Source organism: Cricetulus griseus, chromosome 3 (assembly GCF_003668045.3).
Source record: "Cricetulus griseus strain 17A/GY chromosome 3, alternate assembly CriGri-PICRH-1.0, whole genome shotgun sequence".
Classification (NCBI taxonomy): domain Eukaryota; kingdom Metazoa; phylum Chordata; class Mammalia; order Rodentia; family Cricetidae; genus Cricetulus; species Cricetulus griseus.
The window spans coordinates 15,091,995-15,109,978 of NC_048596.1; the positions used below are offsets into that span (position 1 = coordinate 15,091,995).

Consider the following 17,984-nt stretch of genomic DNA (forward strand, 5'->3'; position numbering starts at 1 on the left):
TTACAGGGAGGAGGTCTGTCATTGTCATGGGCTCTCCTGAGGCTAGTGTGGGAAGGGTTCTAGAACCTGTCCTCCATAGCTTTGTCAAAGGGTCAACAAGGAAGGAGCTCCAAATCAGTCCCCAAACGTGACCCTGCTGGGCTATAACATGCAGGATGAAGGCGGTTTATGTACATTCTCGGAAGGAGACATTCTTCACTACCCACTGCCCCCTTTACCCTGATTCCCAGGGTTCTTTGCTCCGAGTGATCCCAGATGAGAGCCAAGGTCTTCCAAATCAGAAACCAATGGCTGCCTTGCAGCTTCATTTCTCTCCCCTTCCTGGGGCCTTCTGTTTGGGAGAGGGGAGAAGCTGACTTCTTATTCCTTCCAGGGGCTAGAACCTTGCATGTAGCTTAGCACACAGCTGGTGCACAATAAATTCTCACTGCCTTGGGGTTAGAGCAGGAGCTCTCCTAACTCCCACTGTCTCGGGGATAGGCTGCAAGTCAGGGCCAAGGAGAGGAGGGCAGAGTCATGTTCCAGTCTGCCTGGAGTGGGGCTGGAGGTGGACAAACCGACGTTTCCTGGCTGGCTCCCTGTGCCCTCCCTCTCATGGGGGACTGTAGACCTAGGACAGAGTGGAGACTGGGCGGGTGTGGGGACAGCCTCTGGACAGGAGAGCAGGAAGAGAAGTCATTTTTAGTGACCTACTTTCCAAAGCTCCCCTTGGCTCCTGTGTCTTTTGCCTGGACTGTCCCCTCCCGCCCACTCAGCACCCAAGCTCGCAGCAGCAGCTTGGCATAACGCCACGCAGTGTGACAAGTCCTCTCCGGAAGCCCTTCTGGGCAGCTGGCTTTGGCCTGACTGAATGTGGGATCCAGGCCTCTGAGGTAGTGACTTGCAGGGGTGACTGGCTGGCACAGATTGGGTGCTTGATAACCTTGGAATACATAAATGAATTAATTGATCAAGCTGGATCCCTGGGGTGGGGGGCAGGGAAGATATGGCTCTGTTGGGGTGCCCAGCTCTGAGGAGTTTCTCTCTACCGAGTCCAAAGCTTGTGTGGCTGTGGGAGAACTGGCCCCTGGATAGTTCTGTCTGGCGCCGAGGAGGTAAGGCAGCTCTCTTTACCTCAAGCACGTTAGGGCAAAGGGAGGGAAGGGCCAGGTTCTGCCACAGGCAGCTTGGGGAGGGCCAGAAGGTTCTCTGGAGGCCTGGGAAGCTTGCTAATGTTCTACTACCCCATGGAGCACCAGGGCCAGTAAGGCTTGCCTGTCTGCTGCTGGGTGCTGGTTAGTGGGAGGCAGGAGGAGGAGAAGGGACTTTCCAGGATGAGGTAAGTCCCTGCAAATGAGGAGGCCAGGAACAAGGAAGAAAAACAAAAGGGATTATGGACTCCATTCCTGTACCCCAGAGAAGGAGCCAAGGGGGGGAGGCATAACCCCACCTGGCCTGCCAGTTCCTCAGGCTCTGAGCTAGCCAAGAAGAGGCTGAGAGAGGCAAGCTATAGCTGGAGAAGGAAGGGAGTGTGGCTCTTGGGTGGCCCAAGGCAAGAGCAGGAGTCCCCTTCTGCCCACTACAACTCCCCAGTGGAATGTTCTCTGGCAGCAGACATGGGCTTTCTGTTCAGAACCTGCCAGGGAACAGCAGGGGCTGGGGAGAACTCTAGCCTGAAGGCCCTGGCTGCTTCTTCAATGAGGTTCAAGAGCTGGCAATTCAGAGTTTGCTGGGTGTCCTCACAAGGGTGGGGGTGGGGCAGGGCTGGTTCAGAAACAGAAGAAAAGTAAGTCATTCACCATTCTCAGGGGCTCCTCTCCACATTATTCCTGCACTTCAGAAGATGTCCCATAGAAGTGTGAGCATGCGTGCATGGGCCCGCACGCGTACATACACACACACACACACACACACACACACACACACACACACACACACAGGTCCATAAGCCCAAGACCCCTCTCTCTGAGTGAGAAACCAAACAAGCTTACTTCCTCTGGAGAAGTCAGCTCTTCCAAGTCTTCCAACATTTTCTCTACAAACTCTTCCGTCAACAGAATCTGGGAAAGAAAGCAAAAGGCAGGTTTTTATTTGAAAAAAATATACAGCCCTTTTGCTGGCTACCGAGCTAGGGATGTTTCTTTTCGCTATGGAGGAGGGATGGCCCATTGACTGTTTCCAAGGATGGAGGGAAGTACTTGATTCTTCCGAAAAATTGCACACTCAATGCCTCCCACCCCAGAGGGCAGAGAGGTGGGGTGGGGCAGTGAGGAAGGGGTGACATCTGGAAGGTGGGCAGTGCTGGCCTTAAAAGGGAGCTGGAAGGCAGCGGAAACTTCTTTGGGCTGTTTGGCCTCCTAGATGTTGCAGGGCAACGGAGAAGGACAGGAAAGCTGAAGGCCATGGGAGAGCCATTGCCAAGGTCCTTGCCTGATCAGGCTCAGATGTTCCCACCCACTCCTCCCAACCGTGTAGGACAAAAGGAATCTGTTTGACACTGGAATACAAGCCCTGCCTGGGGTTTAATGTGCTCCAGTGGCAAAGTCCTGGGTTCCATCCCTACCACTGCAGAGATGGGGATAGCAGCTAAAACCAAGAAAAAAAAAAAAAAAAAAATCTGAGCCTGCCTATGTCTTCAGCGGGGGATGGGACTTAAGACTTCTCTCTCCAGCCACAGGGTCATGTCTCAGGGATGTCCCTGCAGGCCCCAGTCAGCAGCTGTACTCTGCTAGACTTCTGAGATCTGTCTTCTTGGGTATCTTCCACCTCTCACTCTACTGTTTTATCCGGATCCTGTGAGCACAGGCTTTGATGTCCAAGTCGGCCTATGTGGCTGGGATAACCACTATCCTTATGCTCTAAGCAAGTGTTCTCAGCCAAGAGGAGCATCCACAGCGACTCAGAGCTCTGTCAAGCCTTTCTCAACTGATGGCTCTCAGACAGCCCTGCTAGCCCAGGCTGAGCTCATTCATGTTTTTCTTGCAGATTCTGGCCCTCTCTACTCCATCCTCCCTATCCTCATCCACAGGGCATCTCCACTTTTCTGGCAGACCCTGTGCAGTGCGGAGAGGAAGAAGAGTACAGGGTGCAAGCCCAACTGAAGGGCTCCTTTCAGGGAAACCTTCCCTTCAGAAGGCTGGGAATCCAAAACTTGAGAAAATACCCATAAAGTTTCCCTTGGGAGCTGATGACCCTGGAAGGGTGGGAGTCTCCCTCCGAATTGTGACATAAAGTGAGGTGTCGAAGGAAGGTCAAAGAGGCTTGCGAGATGGATGGGAGGCAAGGGAGTCGATGGCATGGTGGTGACAAGTGAGAAGGAAAAGCTCTAACATACCAGACACTATGCTGACTGTTCACACCTTATCTCTTTCAGTCTCCTTCCAGATGGGGAAACTGAGGCACCTGCCCTGTGGGGCCAAAGCAAGACCATATGTCATGTCTTGGCCTTAGTCTCTTAGGTGGAGGACACTGACTCATATATTCATTCTTCCCACCCAACTAGCAGCTCCCTAGAGGAAGAGGACTTGCCTTCCCCAAAGAGCACCACACAGGAATGAGGGAGAGAGACAGGGACAGAGAGGAGAGAGCAGACAGTATCCAGGGGAGTGACTACCCAAGGTATTCATTTCTTTTCTTCCTCCATGATCCCCCCCCCCGGGGGGGGGTTGGCTGGCTCTCTCCAGTCTGTCTGGCATTTTCTGGTCCTCAGCCACATCCAGTCACACCTGGCCTTCCTTCCTGGAGCCTGACACTCCACCTCTTATCCCATGGGTCCCCTCCCCCAAGCTAAGTTTCTTCACTGGTTATCACAAGTCTGCTTGAGTAATATAAAGTCACATTCATATTTTTGGCATTTCCGGGGCTTGTTGCCATCTCTGTAAATGCTAGCACAAACACAAGCATACCTCAGACCCAGTTATATGACAATGACTCCAGTCCTGGCCAGGCTGGGTTCATTTCTAACCCACAAATAATCCAGAGGGAGGAGCTTTCTCCAGATTGGTGGTAAATAGATCTAGAACTATAGCAAGGGGTAAAATGGGGTAGGGGGTAAAGTGGGGTAGGGGAGGGCCACCCAAGGAGACTCCCAAGGGCGTTTTCAACAACAGGAAAGGTGAGGCCACCAACAGTCTAGTCCTAAGCCAGTGCCTCTGTCAAAGGTCTGGAACTGGTGAGTTATGGAGGCTTTTAGCAGGGCTGCCACCAAGTGTAGCACCATCTGTGTGGGGGAGGGGATGGCAAGACCCCCAAACGAGGACAAATCCTGTTCCTTCATTTTCACATTTGATGATTTGCCGGCTTCTGCTGGAAACCACATTGTTTTAAAAGAATTAAAGGGGAAAAATTATACATGAGATCCACATGATATTAGGGGTGACATTCTCAGCAAAGAAACATGACAGACTGTAATAGCTCCAGGCACCTGATTTAATTTCCTCTGGGAGTTAAACCTTAGAAGCTTGGACTGAACAAACAGGCCCTGTTCTCTGCAGATCCGAGCTGGAGCTGAGAATGTTAACAGATCTTATCGACAGGATACTGCAGATAGGCAGCTATGATGGAGGAGCTCCTGGGAGCTCTCACTGGGAACAGACTGGCTGTTGTGATGCCACTGTGGGAAAAGCCTGTGCAGGTCTAGGGCTTGGACTTCCTGAAGCTCACTGTCCCCTTGGAGTGGCCAGCCGCCTTATATGCAGGCTCTGTGCTGTGCTGCTCCACTGTCTCTTCACTGACTCCCGTGATGGGCTTGCTAGAGACTCTAGCTCTCCACATGCAGGTGGCTGGGTCCCGAGAAGAAGGCAGTCTCCTAGGCTTCAGAGCAGTACCTGCCTGGGCGATGGGACATGCTCTCTTCCTGTCTGGGGAAGCTGTACCAACTCTAGAGGGGTGTGTGTGTGTGTGTGTGTGTGTGTGTGTGTGTGTGTGTGTGTGTGTGTGTGTGTTCGTGTTCAGGGGGCTGATTTCTGATGGGGGTGGGGGAGGGAATGGTAGTTTTTACCAATGGCCTGGAAGACCAGCACCCTCAACCCCAGGCAGGAGTATATATGTTGTCATTGCAACAGGGCTGGAACCCTAGTATCACAAATACACCGCTGCTAACAACAAATAAACAAAAAAAAGCATGCTAACTGGAAAGGGAAGCATGCTATGCACCACTGAGCCATCTTGCTGGCTGGAGTCCATTTTTCTTCTTCTCTTCTTCTTCTTCTTCTTCTTCTTCTTCTTCTTCTTCTTCTTCTCCTGTTTTTTTTTTTTTTTTTTACGTTTTGAGTCAGGGTCTCTCTATTTAGTCCTGGCTGTCCTGGAACTTCCTATGTAAGCTAAGCTAGTCTCAAACTCACAGAGACACTCCTGCCTCTTCCTCCTGAGCATTGGAATCAGGCATGGGACCCCATACCTCACTGAGTCCACACATTTGAACAGTTCCTCTAGCCCACAAAAGATGGCAAATCATCACAGTGAATTCTGTTATACTTGCATGGGTGAGGAGCTGGGACAAAAGACTGAGGATTATGCACAAATAGTCCTTGGAGGGAGGAGACCCTTTAATGAGAGAGGAAGGGCCCCTGGACCACTCAGGGTAGCACAGCCCCCTGCAGGAATGGTATACAGAAGGCAATGCAAGGTACCCCAGGAGGTCTCAGTGGGAGCAAGCGCTAGGAAAGAGGTCCAGAGGAGGAGGACTGAGCACAGGGCAAACCAACAGTGGCTGCAGCTCTACCACTACTGCACAGACTGTGAGCGCGCCATCGACTGGAAAGAGGGTTTGGAAGCCAGGCTCAGCTTGTGTCTCACTCTAGTAGGCTCATATCACAGGCCATGAGAGGTACAGTTGAATAGCCTGGCTTGTTGGTGGCAAGAAAGGATTGTCAACAACCTCTCCATTCTCCAGGCTCCAGCAAGTTCCAGAAAGGAACCTGAAAAGTGATCTTTTGTCAGTGCCTGGCCTGGGCAGGCCCAGCTGCACTGCAGGCAGGGGCTAGACTGCTTCAAATCTGACACTCATTCCAAGGTCTGTGGTCAACGGATTTCTGAGTGGCTGACAATGCCTTTCCTTCCCCTCAGAACAACGACAATTCACACTTTGTCTTGGGTCTTGTTTGCTCCTTGTGTTGACACGTTGTTCTGCTTCCCAGCAAGTTTGGCTTTCTTTCCCTCCCTTTCCTTTTCTCCAGGAAGGAAATGTGCTCTTTATAGAGGCAGGGCCTGCCAAGGAGCAGCTCTGGCCCCCACAATGGCAGTGAGGTAGGGACCAGGAGCAGCTCTGGCCCCCACGATGGCATGAGGTAAGGACTAGCAAGGGCTCCTGTCCACTGTTCCCCTTTCCCCCAACTCAGGCAGACAAAGGCCAGAAAAGAGCTGTGGACACTCCCATGCTGGGAGGGGTAGAGGCATGTGCCTGAGAGCGGCAGGGGCATTCTCATTTCCTGCTCTGGGTGGGTGGTGAGAAGTTGGCTCTGGTGGCCAGAAGCAAGCTGGACTCCTGCTGTTGACACAGCAGGGAATTAGAGTTTGCTTTAAACCTTAACAAGCCCAGGACTGGACGAAGTCTTGAGAGAGCCCAAGCCAAAGTGTCCAAAGGAGGCAGGTATAGCCAGGCCCACCAGTGGGAGAAATGCTAGGTAGACATCAGAAAGGGGATGCCAGGGGCTGGGCTGGGGACTGACTCCCAGATTGCCTTCTCCATAGCATTCAAAAGGGTGTACAGGGACACAACAACACAGGGCCTTGGCTGAAGGAATATGGGGAACCTGTTACTGGGCTGGGGAGAGTTTAGCAGTGGTTTCGCAGCCTGGCTGGGAACATCAGACCCCACTGGGCACACCTGTGAGGTGTCTTCTCCCAAGCCAGAGACCTCCCATTGGGCTGCTAGGGAGTGGCTGGGACCAAGGGCGCCACCTGGGTGAGCTGTCAGACACCACACAGCTGAGAAAGCATTTTAGGGCCTAAAAAAAATAATCTCATGTTTGGTGATATGCCCTCTCTGTGACCTCTGGGACTGAAGCTTCCCTCCTTCAGATTGCCCTGGCTAGGAACTGACTCAGCTCTGGGCGGGGCTCTGCTCAGAAGAGTGACAGCTCAGGGTCAATAGGCCAAGGGAGAAGCAAGCCACGGCCCCCAGTGAGGGGGTGCCAGGGGCAGAAGAGGACATTGGCAGGCCTGCTCCAGGGTCTGGAGACTGTCTCATGAAGCTCTAGACTTGGCTTACAGGCTCCATGACCTTAAGGGTGACATGAGGAAAGATGGATGAAGCCAGGTCTCTTCTCTAGAAATTAGAGTATGGGCCAGAGCCAACTCCTGCCTCTAGCAACTCCTAATGTATGAGTTTCCAACTACACCTGCCCTCTTCTTCTGGCCCTGAGTCCTGACTTCCCTAGGCCCGGGGGGCCCCCGAGTTGGTAGATAGTGGGGGACCAGGTGGCAGGCCAGAATGAGGTGGGTATGACAGCCTGTCTGAGGCCATCCCACCAGCTCTGAAAAGGGGCTCTGGCTCTCTCACCTTCCCCTTTCCTTCCGGTCCTCGCTTCCCGGAACAGGAAGAATGGATGCTGTGCCTTTCCCTAAGAGATAACAGGCCTGGGCTGGCAGCCAGAGCAAGGTGCCAAGGCTGGGAGTGAGCACTTCCGGGGGCTGCTGAAGGCTGATGCAAGACAGTCTCGCTGCCCCTCCTACTTCAGCTGTGATTCACAGCAGCCAGAGGGCGGAAGTCTGGTTCTCTCCATCCAATGCCTACTGCTTTCAGCTGCCCCCCTGCTCCTCTGCCTGCAACAGGCTTGGGCACACAAGGCTCAAGGAGACGCCCCAGACTCTGAGTGAGTGACAGAACCCTGTAAAGAGCAGGAACGGGTCTGGGTGTTGAACTCTCCCTCCAAACAGGCCTGGGTCCCTTCTTGGCATAGTGGGGCTTGATCTGTGACTTCTGAGTGGAACCGCAGGTCCTGCTTGGGAGACAGTTGGCCCTTGAGAGGCAATCTAGAGGCCCACAAGCCATTACAAGCTTAGTTCCCACAAGCTGGGGACTGCCTGTGGCCACAAGAGGCAAGACCCTAAAGGGAAAGTCAGGCTAACAGTCAGAAGCAGAAAACGCTGACTGCTCTCAGGAGGGGAGGAGAGCTGATGTGGGTGTTGGCTTCACTGCTGAGAACACAGCTGGCTGGGGCAGGTCAGATGGAGAGTTTCCCAGGGCTCCTTGCAAAGAGCCTGAGAAACCTCTTGGTGATCAAGGGTGCATGCCTGGAGGGCGGGACCTGAGCCAGCCTTCCCAGGGCTCTCCTGAGGGGCGGCCTGTGGTGGACCACACTAATGAGCCCATAACAGGCCTTTGATTAAGCAGCTCCCAGCACAGCAACTTGATTGAAACATGCCGAGGCCAGCAACTCGTTCCCACCGTTCCCTGGTTCCCTGGGCAACAGCCCACAGGAGAGGACCCAAGTGCTGGGAGGCAGTGGGTGCTGAATGCCCCAATCACTGAGGGGCTGCCAGCATGTGTGTGTGTGTGTGGGGGTGCCAAGAGTGGGAACGCCAGCAGCCAGGGGATTAAGAACTTGGGAACTGAGTGGGGTGCAGGAGGCTTCCTTCCAGAAGACTGAGGGGCTGCCAGAAATCCCCAGTCTTCTGGGGACCCAGGCTCCTGGGTAGGCTGAAACTAGAGATGGTGACGACCCCAGCCCTCAGTTCTAGAAGATATTCTATGTGAGATGACAGAATACAAGGGCAGACATTCTCCTTTAGTCAAGGGAGATCCCAGTTCCTAATTCTCTTCAAATGTGCTTCAACTGCAAATGAACACTCATGAACTACCAGGACACCCAAGACCTGCTGGTATTACATCGTCCACTGGAATCATGATCTGGGGGGCTCTCTGTGGCTAGGGTCACCTGCCGGGAGGGGGTGCCCATCTCCCACCTCCACACTAGTTCTGTCTGGGGGAAGAGACCTGCATCTCTGGTTGTCAGCAGAGACAGGGGTGGCAGCCTGGGGCATGGCTAGGGGTGGGAGTGGGGTATGAGAGACTGTTTCTACTTGTCCTGGGCTCGTTTCAAATGTTACACTTCTGAGCTTTTGCTACAGTAACTATCAACACTGCACAGACAGAAATCTAATGTTACCAAGTGGGACTTTTAAAATGTATTTATAACTTTATGGTTCAAAGTAATTTTGTTATGAAACAATGTAATAACAACAGTGGAAAAGGCGAGATAATTTATGGAACACAATATCCCTAAAGCACTAGCTTCCATTTCTACCTCTGGGCTTAGTGGGAGAAGAGTGGTTGGTATCCTTTGTTTGCTGTTTGTTTTAATTAAGGGTTAGGACTTTGGGTGGGGGGCAGGGAGGAGGTTGCTCTGAGCGAGGAGGGCATCAGCAGCAAGCAGACTCAGCAGACAAAACAGACCCACAGGAAGAGTAGTGCAGACCCCAGACTGGGTCACCCACAGAGCTAATGTAAGTCTCTTTCTTTTAACTTAAGTCCCCCATGCTTTTCTCTGACCCACCACAAACAAAGCTTGGTTACCTTTCGGATGGAGGTCAGAGTCTCTTTCCACAACCCCAACTGTCTTTCTTTCTTTTTTCTTTTTTTACACAGTGTCTCACTTTGTAGCCCTAGCTGGCCTGGAACTGTATGTAGGGCAGGCTGGCCTCAAATTCATAGAGATCCCCCTGACTCTGCCTCCCAAGTGCTCTGGGATTAAAGGTGTGCATCAACACATCGGGCCTTGATTCCTTTTCTTGATATTCTTATGAAAGGTCAGTAAATTGCTTTCCCCCTTCTCCAAAACACAGCCAAAAGTCAAAAAAAGGAGTATGGCAGACCAGGCTAGTGACCCTTAGAGGCCTGGGCAGCGTAGGCACTGGAAAGAGGGCTGGTGGCTCTTAACCCCAAGCACTGTGCTTGACAATCAGCTCTGACCCTTGCTCCAAGCAGGAGAACACAATGACATGATGCTCTGGGCAAGCCAGCAGGTTCTGCTCAGTGGTTTCCATCAGGAGCAAAAGGGAGCAGTGGACTGCTCTCGAGGGAGCTCTGGCCACCGTGGCCTGCCCGGTCTGGTCACAGAGTTCGTTTCCTATGAATTCTGGTGGTTTCCATATTGTCACTGGAGGGTGGCATCTGCATGTCGCTCACCCTCCATGTCTTGTCTCTTGATTTCCCAGGGTAAGGGAAGTGTTCTACTCCTCACACTTGGATTTCCTCTGTCATTAGTGGTTCCACCAATGGCAGGAGAGAAACTCACTTCAGGGGATGGGAAGCAGGTCAGGAAGTGCCTCTGGAGCTGTGAAGACAGCAGCAGCACCCCTTCTCCTTAACCACACAGAGAGCTCAGGCTCTGAATCCAAGAGGCAGCTCCCAGCTCAGGATGGATGCCATAGAGAGCTGTCCTGGGAGGGAGGGCAGGCAGTAAGGGAAGAGCCAACAGAAAAAAAGGAAGGGAAAAAGGATGCTTCTCACTTGTAACCAGGGTCCATGAGCTGCATAGGGATGTTCCTCCGTGGCAAAGGCGCCTTCCACTCCCGTGGACACAAATGTGATGGCCATGTCACCTGTGATACTCTTGTAGGTGAAGTGCCGGCCATGCAGGAGTCTGCCCCTGGGGATGGGAACATGGAGACAGTGGGGATCTGGGCCTAGAAACACAGTCCCTAGCCAACATTCTGGGGCTACAGAGTAATGTTTCCTGAGGCAGAGTACCTGGCCAGTGCCCTCCTGTGGGCCCAGCTTCCCACTAACAGGGGACTTTAACCCAGCATGCTCACTGTAGCATACCAGTGAAAGGCATCCCCAGCTCTCTGAAGACATCCTTCCAAGTGTTCCTAGCCAGTGGACATTCTAGAGCAGGGCTCAAAGGGCCTCAGGGCAGGTGACAATACTGAGGCCAAAGAGGGAAGTTAGCAGTGTGCCAGCGTCATGTCCAGAGTGAGGAAGGGACCAATGCCTCCCAGTAGGGTACTTCTGTGCCCATGTAGGATCTTCCATTTGTTCCTAGGCTTTCCTGTACAACATTTGAGCAGTAATACTGGAGGCAATGAGCAAATCTTTAAAAACACAAAAACAAAACACAAGTCTGAAACCAAGCAGGGTCACTGCAAGAAGTCACCATTAATCCCCAGGCTGGAAATATACTTGGAGGAAGGGCTGAAAGTAGCAACCAATGGGCAGGGATGCCAAGCAGTTAAGGAGGCAAAACCGGCTCTTTGTGCTCTCAGGCTGCTTTCAGATTAACCCTTCCCCAGGCTAAAAGCCCAAGCCTGTGCCTAAGCAGCAGGTAGCAGGACACAGCTGGAGTCTGGTGCTGGCCCTGGGAGGCACCCTTCACTCAGAACACTCAATACCTCTGCCCTGCGGCTCAGGCAGTTGGCTAAGGCTGGCTCAACTCAACTCCTCCTCCATTTCTCTTCACTCTTGGATGGTGGTGGGGAGTTCAAACCATGCAATTCCTTTTACCTTGTCATTGTCCTGTTACGATAAATCTTTTACCTGACTTCGTATTGGTAATTTCCCACTATATTGTCCCCTTGAGTTTAGGGGGGTTCTTGTAGCCTCCTGTGCTAGCAAAGTGAGAATGAAACTTAAAAGGGTTTGCAGGAAGCCAGCTGCAAGAGATCCAGCCTACTGCAGTGTTCAGAACAGAGCTGCTTTCTGGCCACTGGGCGGGTGCTCTGCCTCCCTCTCAAAGCAGGAGACACGCTGGGTTTCTGGCCCCTCAAAGAGACTGCTGGGCTGGTCACTGGGTTTTGTAAAGAATTGAGTGTCTTGCATGGGAAAAGCATCAAGCAAGAGAAGGTAGAGCCCAAACTATCAGAACCCTCCTGTTCCTGACAGCTCAGTATGACCTGTGATCTAGTTTATGGGATGGCAGGGGCCACCCTGGAATTGCTTGGTCACTCCACCTCCCAAAGGGGGCCCACAGCTGAAGGACGCTTTCTGGACAGCATCTACTCCCCATGGAGTCTGACTTTGACACTTCTCAGAGAACCAGAGGATAAGAAAGCCAGATGTAGGGCGCACACCTTTGATTCCAGCACTCACAGGTAGAGAATCTCTGAGTTCAAGGCCAGCCAGAGCTACATAGTGAGCCCCTATCTCAAACAAAATGATGACAGGCCAATGGGGGGCATGCTATGTGACTGGTGGCTGTCACTGCTCTAGGTTAAGAGATGCAGAACAGTCCTCTAGGGACAAACTGTAGGGCCACTGGCCTTGCTGCTCTGCTGGAAGACTTCTTAAGCACCCATGCTGCTCAGAGTCTTGGATGGCGGAGCATACTGCAGAGGCCAGTGACACAGAGTCCCAAAGTCCCCCATTTCCCACACAGGCGCAGGACAGAGCTGCCTGAGTGGCTCTCTTTCATTCCCAACCCTGGACTCTGATTAAGTATCAACTGCCCCCAGATACCCTCCTGGTTAAAATGGCTAGCTCAAAGCTTTAGATGACGTGTGTTGGGGGTAAGGCAGACTGTGGAGGCTCTGAGCCTACAGGGTACTGTGGAATGGTCTGTTTGAGCTCACCTGAGACAGAGAGGAATGAGGGCTCCTGACTCCTGGTTAAATTTCAGATGTACGCTCTCGAGTTGCCGAGTGCGGATCAGCTCGTGGGGGATAATGGCTGTGGAGCTGTCACTTTCCAAGCTGTCTTTGCGGCTCCTGCAAAGCAAGCAAGCAAGGAGCCGAGTAAGTGCATGGGGAAAACACAAGGAGGAGCAAATGGGACTCTCAGGTTGAGTTCCTGGTTAGAAACTATGGTGTCTGCTAACTATGGTAACAACACCCTTCACTATGCACTAGCCAAGGGCCAGCATGTGTCAAATACATCTCACTGGCTGCTTATGCTTCCTGACGCACCATGAGGCAGGCATACCGGAACTGAAGTGGCATGTGCAGGTTAGGCCCATCAGTTAGGTCCTAGAGCCCACGCCCTTGGCCAACACACACGGAAGTTCACATCACAGTGGCTTGTTTTGCCCCATGAGATTCATAGGTACTCTACGGAACCTTTCTTTTCCTGCCTGGAAGCCCTGGAGACTCTTAGCTCTCCAAGGCTGGCTTGGGACAACAGGTCAAGGAGCTGACCTTGGGTTCTGAGCAAGCACACTCCTGCACAGGGCCAGGCAAGGCAGTGAGGGAAGTGATCTTCTAAGCAGAGGGTAGCACAGTCCTTGTTTGGGAGTCAGACGCACGTGGCTGGGTGACACTTTTAGCTGAGCTTCACTTGTGTGATGCATATATAGCTATGTGTGTGTGTGTGCATGGATGCGTGTGTCTGTGTGCATGTGTGTAAGCCCTGATGTACATCCTTCCTGATAGTGACGTTGGCCACATTAAGCAGTCTCAGTCACTCATGCTCTCTCCAGCTCAGCTCCCCGCCAACAGCCAGTATCTAGGTGCTACTGGGTCCCTTGTCATTCTAAGTTTTGCTTTTCAAATTCAGCTGTCCTCACTGACCTCCCAAATCTTCCCCAGCAGAAAAAGAGGGTCATCCACTCATTCCATTCAAAAGGTGGGATTCTGATTTGGGCTGTGAAACCCAGAACAATTCTTCAAGTGTCCATCAAAATTCTAGGTGAGGATCATTCTTTTCTTTTTTTCCTGTCTTTAAATCAAGCAGCAGGCAGGAGCTACTCAGGATGTCTGAGCTGGACAGCCACCCAGGAGCAGGCCTCATCTTACTGAGTGAGGGTGAGCACCTGACAGGCAGAGCCCCTCCCAGGGAAAGCAGGGCAGCTCTGGCAGCAAGACAGAGGCTCAGCACACTGGCTCCTCTCCCCAAATGGGCCCACCCCTAGATGTGACTGCTCTTTCGCCAAGGCATCTGTTCCTGCAGCTTCCCAAAGCTGCCTTGGGAACTGCATTCCCCTTGGCAAGAACTTCCACAAGACCTGTGAAGGAGACAAACACTAGCCAAGAGGGTAACGGCATTTCAAGATTGGAAAGACATGCAACCTGTTTACCTCTTTCCTTTTCAAAAAGGGGACATATCCAAGGCCAAACAAAGAGCATGTCTGTGGCAGGCCAGCTTGTGAACCGTGGACTTCTGACTACTTTCTATGTTGGCCTTCCAACAAGGGCAACCCCACATCTCATCCAGGCACTGCTGACGGGTTCAAAGGTGATATGGGAGTGCTCCTGGACCCCAAACAAGAGCAGAGCACAGGAAATGACATCAGCCATGTTTGTCAAGGGCTTCCTCTGTGGCAGGCTCTCTGTTACATGCACAGGTTCACTCAGTGGGCCCTCTCAGCAAGCATGGAAACTCTTAGCCCTCTTACAAATAAAGTGAGCAGAGATAACCTCAAGGTCACGAGGGGGGCTTTATTTTTTATTTTTGGGGATGCTCAGAGGTTCACACACGCTAGGCAAATGCGTTGCCACTGGGCCCCACCCTGAGCCCCACTGAGTGAATTAAATGGCAGAGTCAGGATGTGACTCCTATCCTGCTGTCAGGCTGCTCTGTGGGGCTCACACCTGCTGGAGGACCCCAGCCTCAGTGGTCCAGGCAAAAATGCTGATGAATAGCCATGGGGGGTGGGGTGGGGGTTGGTAGGGAAGACAGTACACAGGGCTAGAGAGTCTTAAGCTGGAGGGAAAAATAAATTGTTGAAAGTCAGCTAAAGTCACCTTGGTAACTGCCACAACACACTCACCCAGAACAGGGACATCAAACCCAACTGCAAACAGCTTTAAAGCAGCAGCGAAGAACTTAATCATCTGAAGAATTAATGTGACAAGTGCCCACATTTACACCTCCCACCAACCTTCAATCATTTGAGAAAACATACTTTAATCTTTTAAGAAAAAAAAAATCTCAAAATGCTAGATCTGCATTCCTGGAGCCTGGGTATTTCCGGCATGCTAGCTGCTTCAATGGGAAGGCGGCTGCTTCACACACGCAGGAGCCCAGCTTTTTGCTGATTTGTTTTTTCTGGACATCGATGCAGAAGCATGAATTATTTGTGTGGGCTGGGTGAGGTATTAAATCTGCAGCCGACACAGGTTTGCAATGTTTTGCATGGTTGTCAGCTTAATCTTAGTCATAAAAAAATAAGTAGTGTGCTCGGCAGCATGGCCTAATTTTTCAGTTGGGTTTTCTCCCTGAGTTCTCCATAGAGGAGAAGGCAGAGTTTTAGGGGGTGGGGGCTGGGAAGGAGAGGGGTTTCTGGGGAGGTATAGGGGACACGGGGACCAGGAGCATGCTCTAGGAGGCAGAGTGTCAAATATCATGGGTTCACATCCTAGGAGACCTTGGCAATGACAACGTTTCTCTTTCCTTTTTTGAGACAAGGTCTTGCCATGTAGCCCAGGCTGGTTTTCTTTTCTTTTCTTTTTTTTTTGGTTTTTCGAGACAGGGTTTCTCCATAGGTTTGGAGACTGTCCTGGCACTCACTCTGTAGACCAGGCTGGCCTCGAACTCAGAGATCCACCTGCCTCTGCCTCCCGAGTGTTGGGATTAAAGGCGAGTGCCGCCACTGCTGGTTTTCTTTTTCATTTTATTACATTTATTTAGTGTGTGCGCACAGACATGCCAGTGTATGCAGAAATCAGAGGACAACTTGCAGGGGTTGGTTCTCCTCTTCTATCACATGGAGCCCAGGGATTAAACTCAGGCCCATCAGGCTTTGTGGCATCTGGCAGTATCTGTTGGGGTATCACAGCGTCCCACCCTCGAACTTCCAGGCTGGTCCTGAACACATATTGCTCTCCTCTTGACTCAACCTCTGGTTCCAGGTGTGCAGCACCATGTGTTTTGCCTAAGCTTCGATCCCTCCTAGATGGAAATAAGTACCAGTAGGGTCACTATCACATTTAAATGAGCCTGAGGAGGCTTCTAACAGTGCATGAGTACTGCTGGAGTCTCTCAGCTCCTCCTGCAAGAATGGTGATGGCTAATAGAAACTTGTTTGCCATTATCTGAGCCCAGAATACAACTGCCCCTGGCTAGATCAGTTTCTCTGCTGAGGGGATGTCTGAGACTGGCTTGAAAGGGAGACCAGGAGTAAATGCTTCAAGTCCTGGTCAACCATTGGGCTCTGGGAAGGCTGGATTAAAGAAATCCCTCAAGGCTTTTGGCTCCACTGAGGGAGATGGTGGCCAGGCCATCTTGCAATCTGCCTTTGCAATTCTCAAACCACCAGCCTTGAAGAAGCCCAGTCCTTTAATCCATCCTTTCCTGCAGCCTTTTGCACCCCAGAGGCTGCTCTTGAATCTATCAACAGCCTCTTTTTCTTGGCTACATGGCCCTAACTTTCAACTACATTCTTGACAAGGTTCTGACATCCTCCATCCGTTCAAGCCACCCTCCCTTGGATTCATTTGAGCTCGTCAAAACGAGAGTGTCATGTCCGGAAGTGAAGTGGCATGTGTGGAAATAAGTACAGCATGTGGTCTAACCAGTGCAGATCTCAGAGGCTCTGTGATCTTGTCTGGGGCAGTTTATTTCTATTAAAACTGTCATCAAATTGTCTTTCTTTGTAACCTCATCATACTACCAACTCATACAGCACTCCCACTGTCAACATCTTTCTCAGGGTTCTCCCATAGGCTGCCCGCTCCTCTCCTGTCCAGTGTGCACTGTGGATTATTTGAAGCTAAGAGCAGAGCTCTACATTATCTGGCTAGAGTTTCTAACTTGACTCTGGCATCCATCATCTCGGCATTCCTTCCTGGCTTCCCATCACTGACATAACCAATCGATTGACTTGCTATTGACATTCTCAATCCAGTCATTGATTAAATTGACAACAGACCCGGGCTGAGCAGATAGACTGGCAACACTGCTTTTTGGATATATTCATCTAACAGATTAAAAATAAATCCACCTTTCCCATCACCCTCCTGTATGCTCTCTGGACCTTTCTGTCTTGCCTCTAATGATTTCAGAGCATATTTAAGATGTCTGGCTAAGTGCTACCTAGGCAAGGCCACAGCATATCTCTCGTCATACCAGAGGGGAGCACCGTGCCTGACTTCATCTCTTGGGATTGTTTCCCTGACAGCATTCAAGCTCCTCGTGGAATAATCCAGTCCAGACTTTTCCCGAGAGTGATAGCAAGCTGACTGACTGCCCCAGAAAGTGCAGGACGATCTTGGCACCCTGAACTGTCAGATTCGTCCAGTCTACGGGCACCATCTCCTCCACTCACCAGACGACCATGACACTCATCTGCCAATTCTTCTCGTGTTCTGGGAGCACAATACATGTGGCCTAAGAAGTGAACACATGGCTTCTGTCCTGTGCGGCTCTTCCTAGGCTGATAATCACCTGTTCTGAGATGGAAACAATGCAACCCCAGTACACTTTGCTTCCTTTGTCACTGCTCAGTGTCTGTCTCAACAACAAGGCCTGGGTTTTCTTCCTGCTTCCTTTACGCCAGTTGTAATTTGTCTTTCAAGACACAGTCCTCGTATGTCAGCTTTGCTTTTTTGCTTGTTTTTGTTTTTTCTGAGACAGGGTTTCTCTGTATAGCCCTGGCTGTCCTGGAACTCTCTCTGTAGATCAGGCTGACCTCAGACTCAGAGGTCCATCTGTCTCTACCCCCAGAGTGCTGGGATTAAAGGTGTGTGCCACTATGCTTGAGCTCTTTTAGGCCCTGCTATCTACACCTGTGCTGGTATAATACACTTCGCCTTTTAGCTGTTATTCAAATTATTTTTAAAAATGTAAATTATGTGCTTAATTCTCTACATACCTACCCTGGTATCTAAAGGTATTATGCATCCTTTTCAGGGAATTCTCTGAAATAGGACTGGGATATCTCTTATTTTAAAAAACTGTTATTGTATGGTGTGTGGGTGCCACGAGGAACATGGAGAGGTCAGAGGATAACTCTGTGGCAGTTTTCTCTTCCACCTTTACATGTGTTCAGTTGTACAGCTGCACTTTTACCCACTGAGCCGTCTCCATGAGCCAGACACACCCTTTACTGCGTGTAGACAATGGCGCCTCTCCTGTGCTGAGCAATTCATATACATCAATTCCTGTCATTTTCATAACAACCTATAAACAGGAG

General features: G+C 51.3%; 1 protein-coding gene and 2 long non-coding RNA genes across 12 annotated transcripts in view; 2 read left to right on the top strand and 1 right to left on the bottom strand.

The window, feature by feature from the left end:
• The window catches only part of Sufu (SUFU negative regulator of hedgehog signaling), a 113,469-nt gene that overhangs the window by 3,406 nt on the left and 92,079 nt on the right, over positions 1 to 17,984 (bottom strand). For 4 of the 9 annotated variants that reach the window (XR_003483680.2, XM_027407123.2, XM_027407127.2 and 1 more), the window contains 3 exons: positions 12,490 to 12,624; positions 10,433 to 10,571; positions 1,971 to 2,039 (listed from right to left, as the gene is read on the bottom strand). Coding sequence is in view for 8 of the 9 variants with exons in the window: in XM_027407123.2 (XP_027262924.1) it covers positions 1,971 to 2,039; positions 10,433 to 10,571; positions 12,490 to 12,624 (343 nt within the window). In the remaining variant the exon portion in view is untranslated. Of the gene's footprint in view, positions 1 to 1,970; positions 2,040 to 9,096; positions 10,257 to 10,432; positions 10,572 to 12,489; positions 12,625 to 15,447; positions 15,743 to 17,984 lie in introns of those variants that run through there. The other 5 variants (XM_027407122.2, XM_027407121.2, XM_027407124.2 and 2 more) reach the window with 2 other exon arrangements.
• On the top strand, positions 755 to 17,639 carry LOC113834814. The gene is made up of 2 exons (XR_003483681.2): positions 755 to 1,094; positions 16,971 to 17,639. It is a non-coding gene; the product is annotated as an uncharacterized LOC113834814 (long non-coding RNA).
• LOC113834815 lies at positions 6,273 to 14,983 on the top strand. 2 transcript variants are annotated; one of them, XR_004768968.1, is made up of 3 exons: positions 6,273 to 7,793; positions 12,537 to 12,651; positions 13,586 to 14,983. It is a non-coding gene; the product is annotated as an uncharacterized LOC113834815 (long non-coding RNA). The 2 variants fall into 2 exon arrangements; XR_003483682.2 differs by lacking the exon at positions 12,537 to 12,651.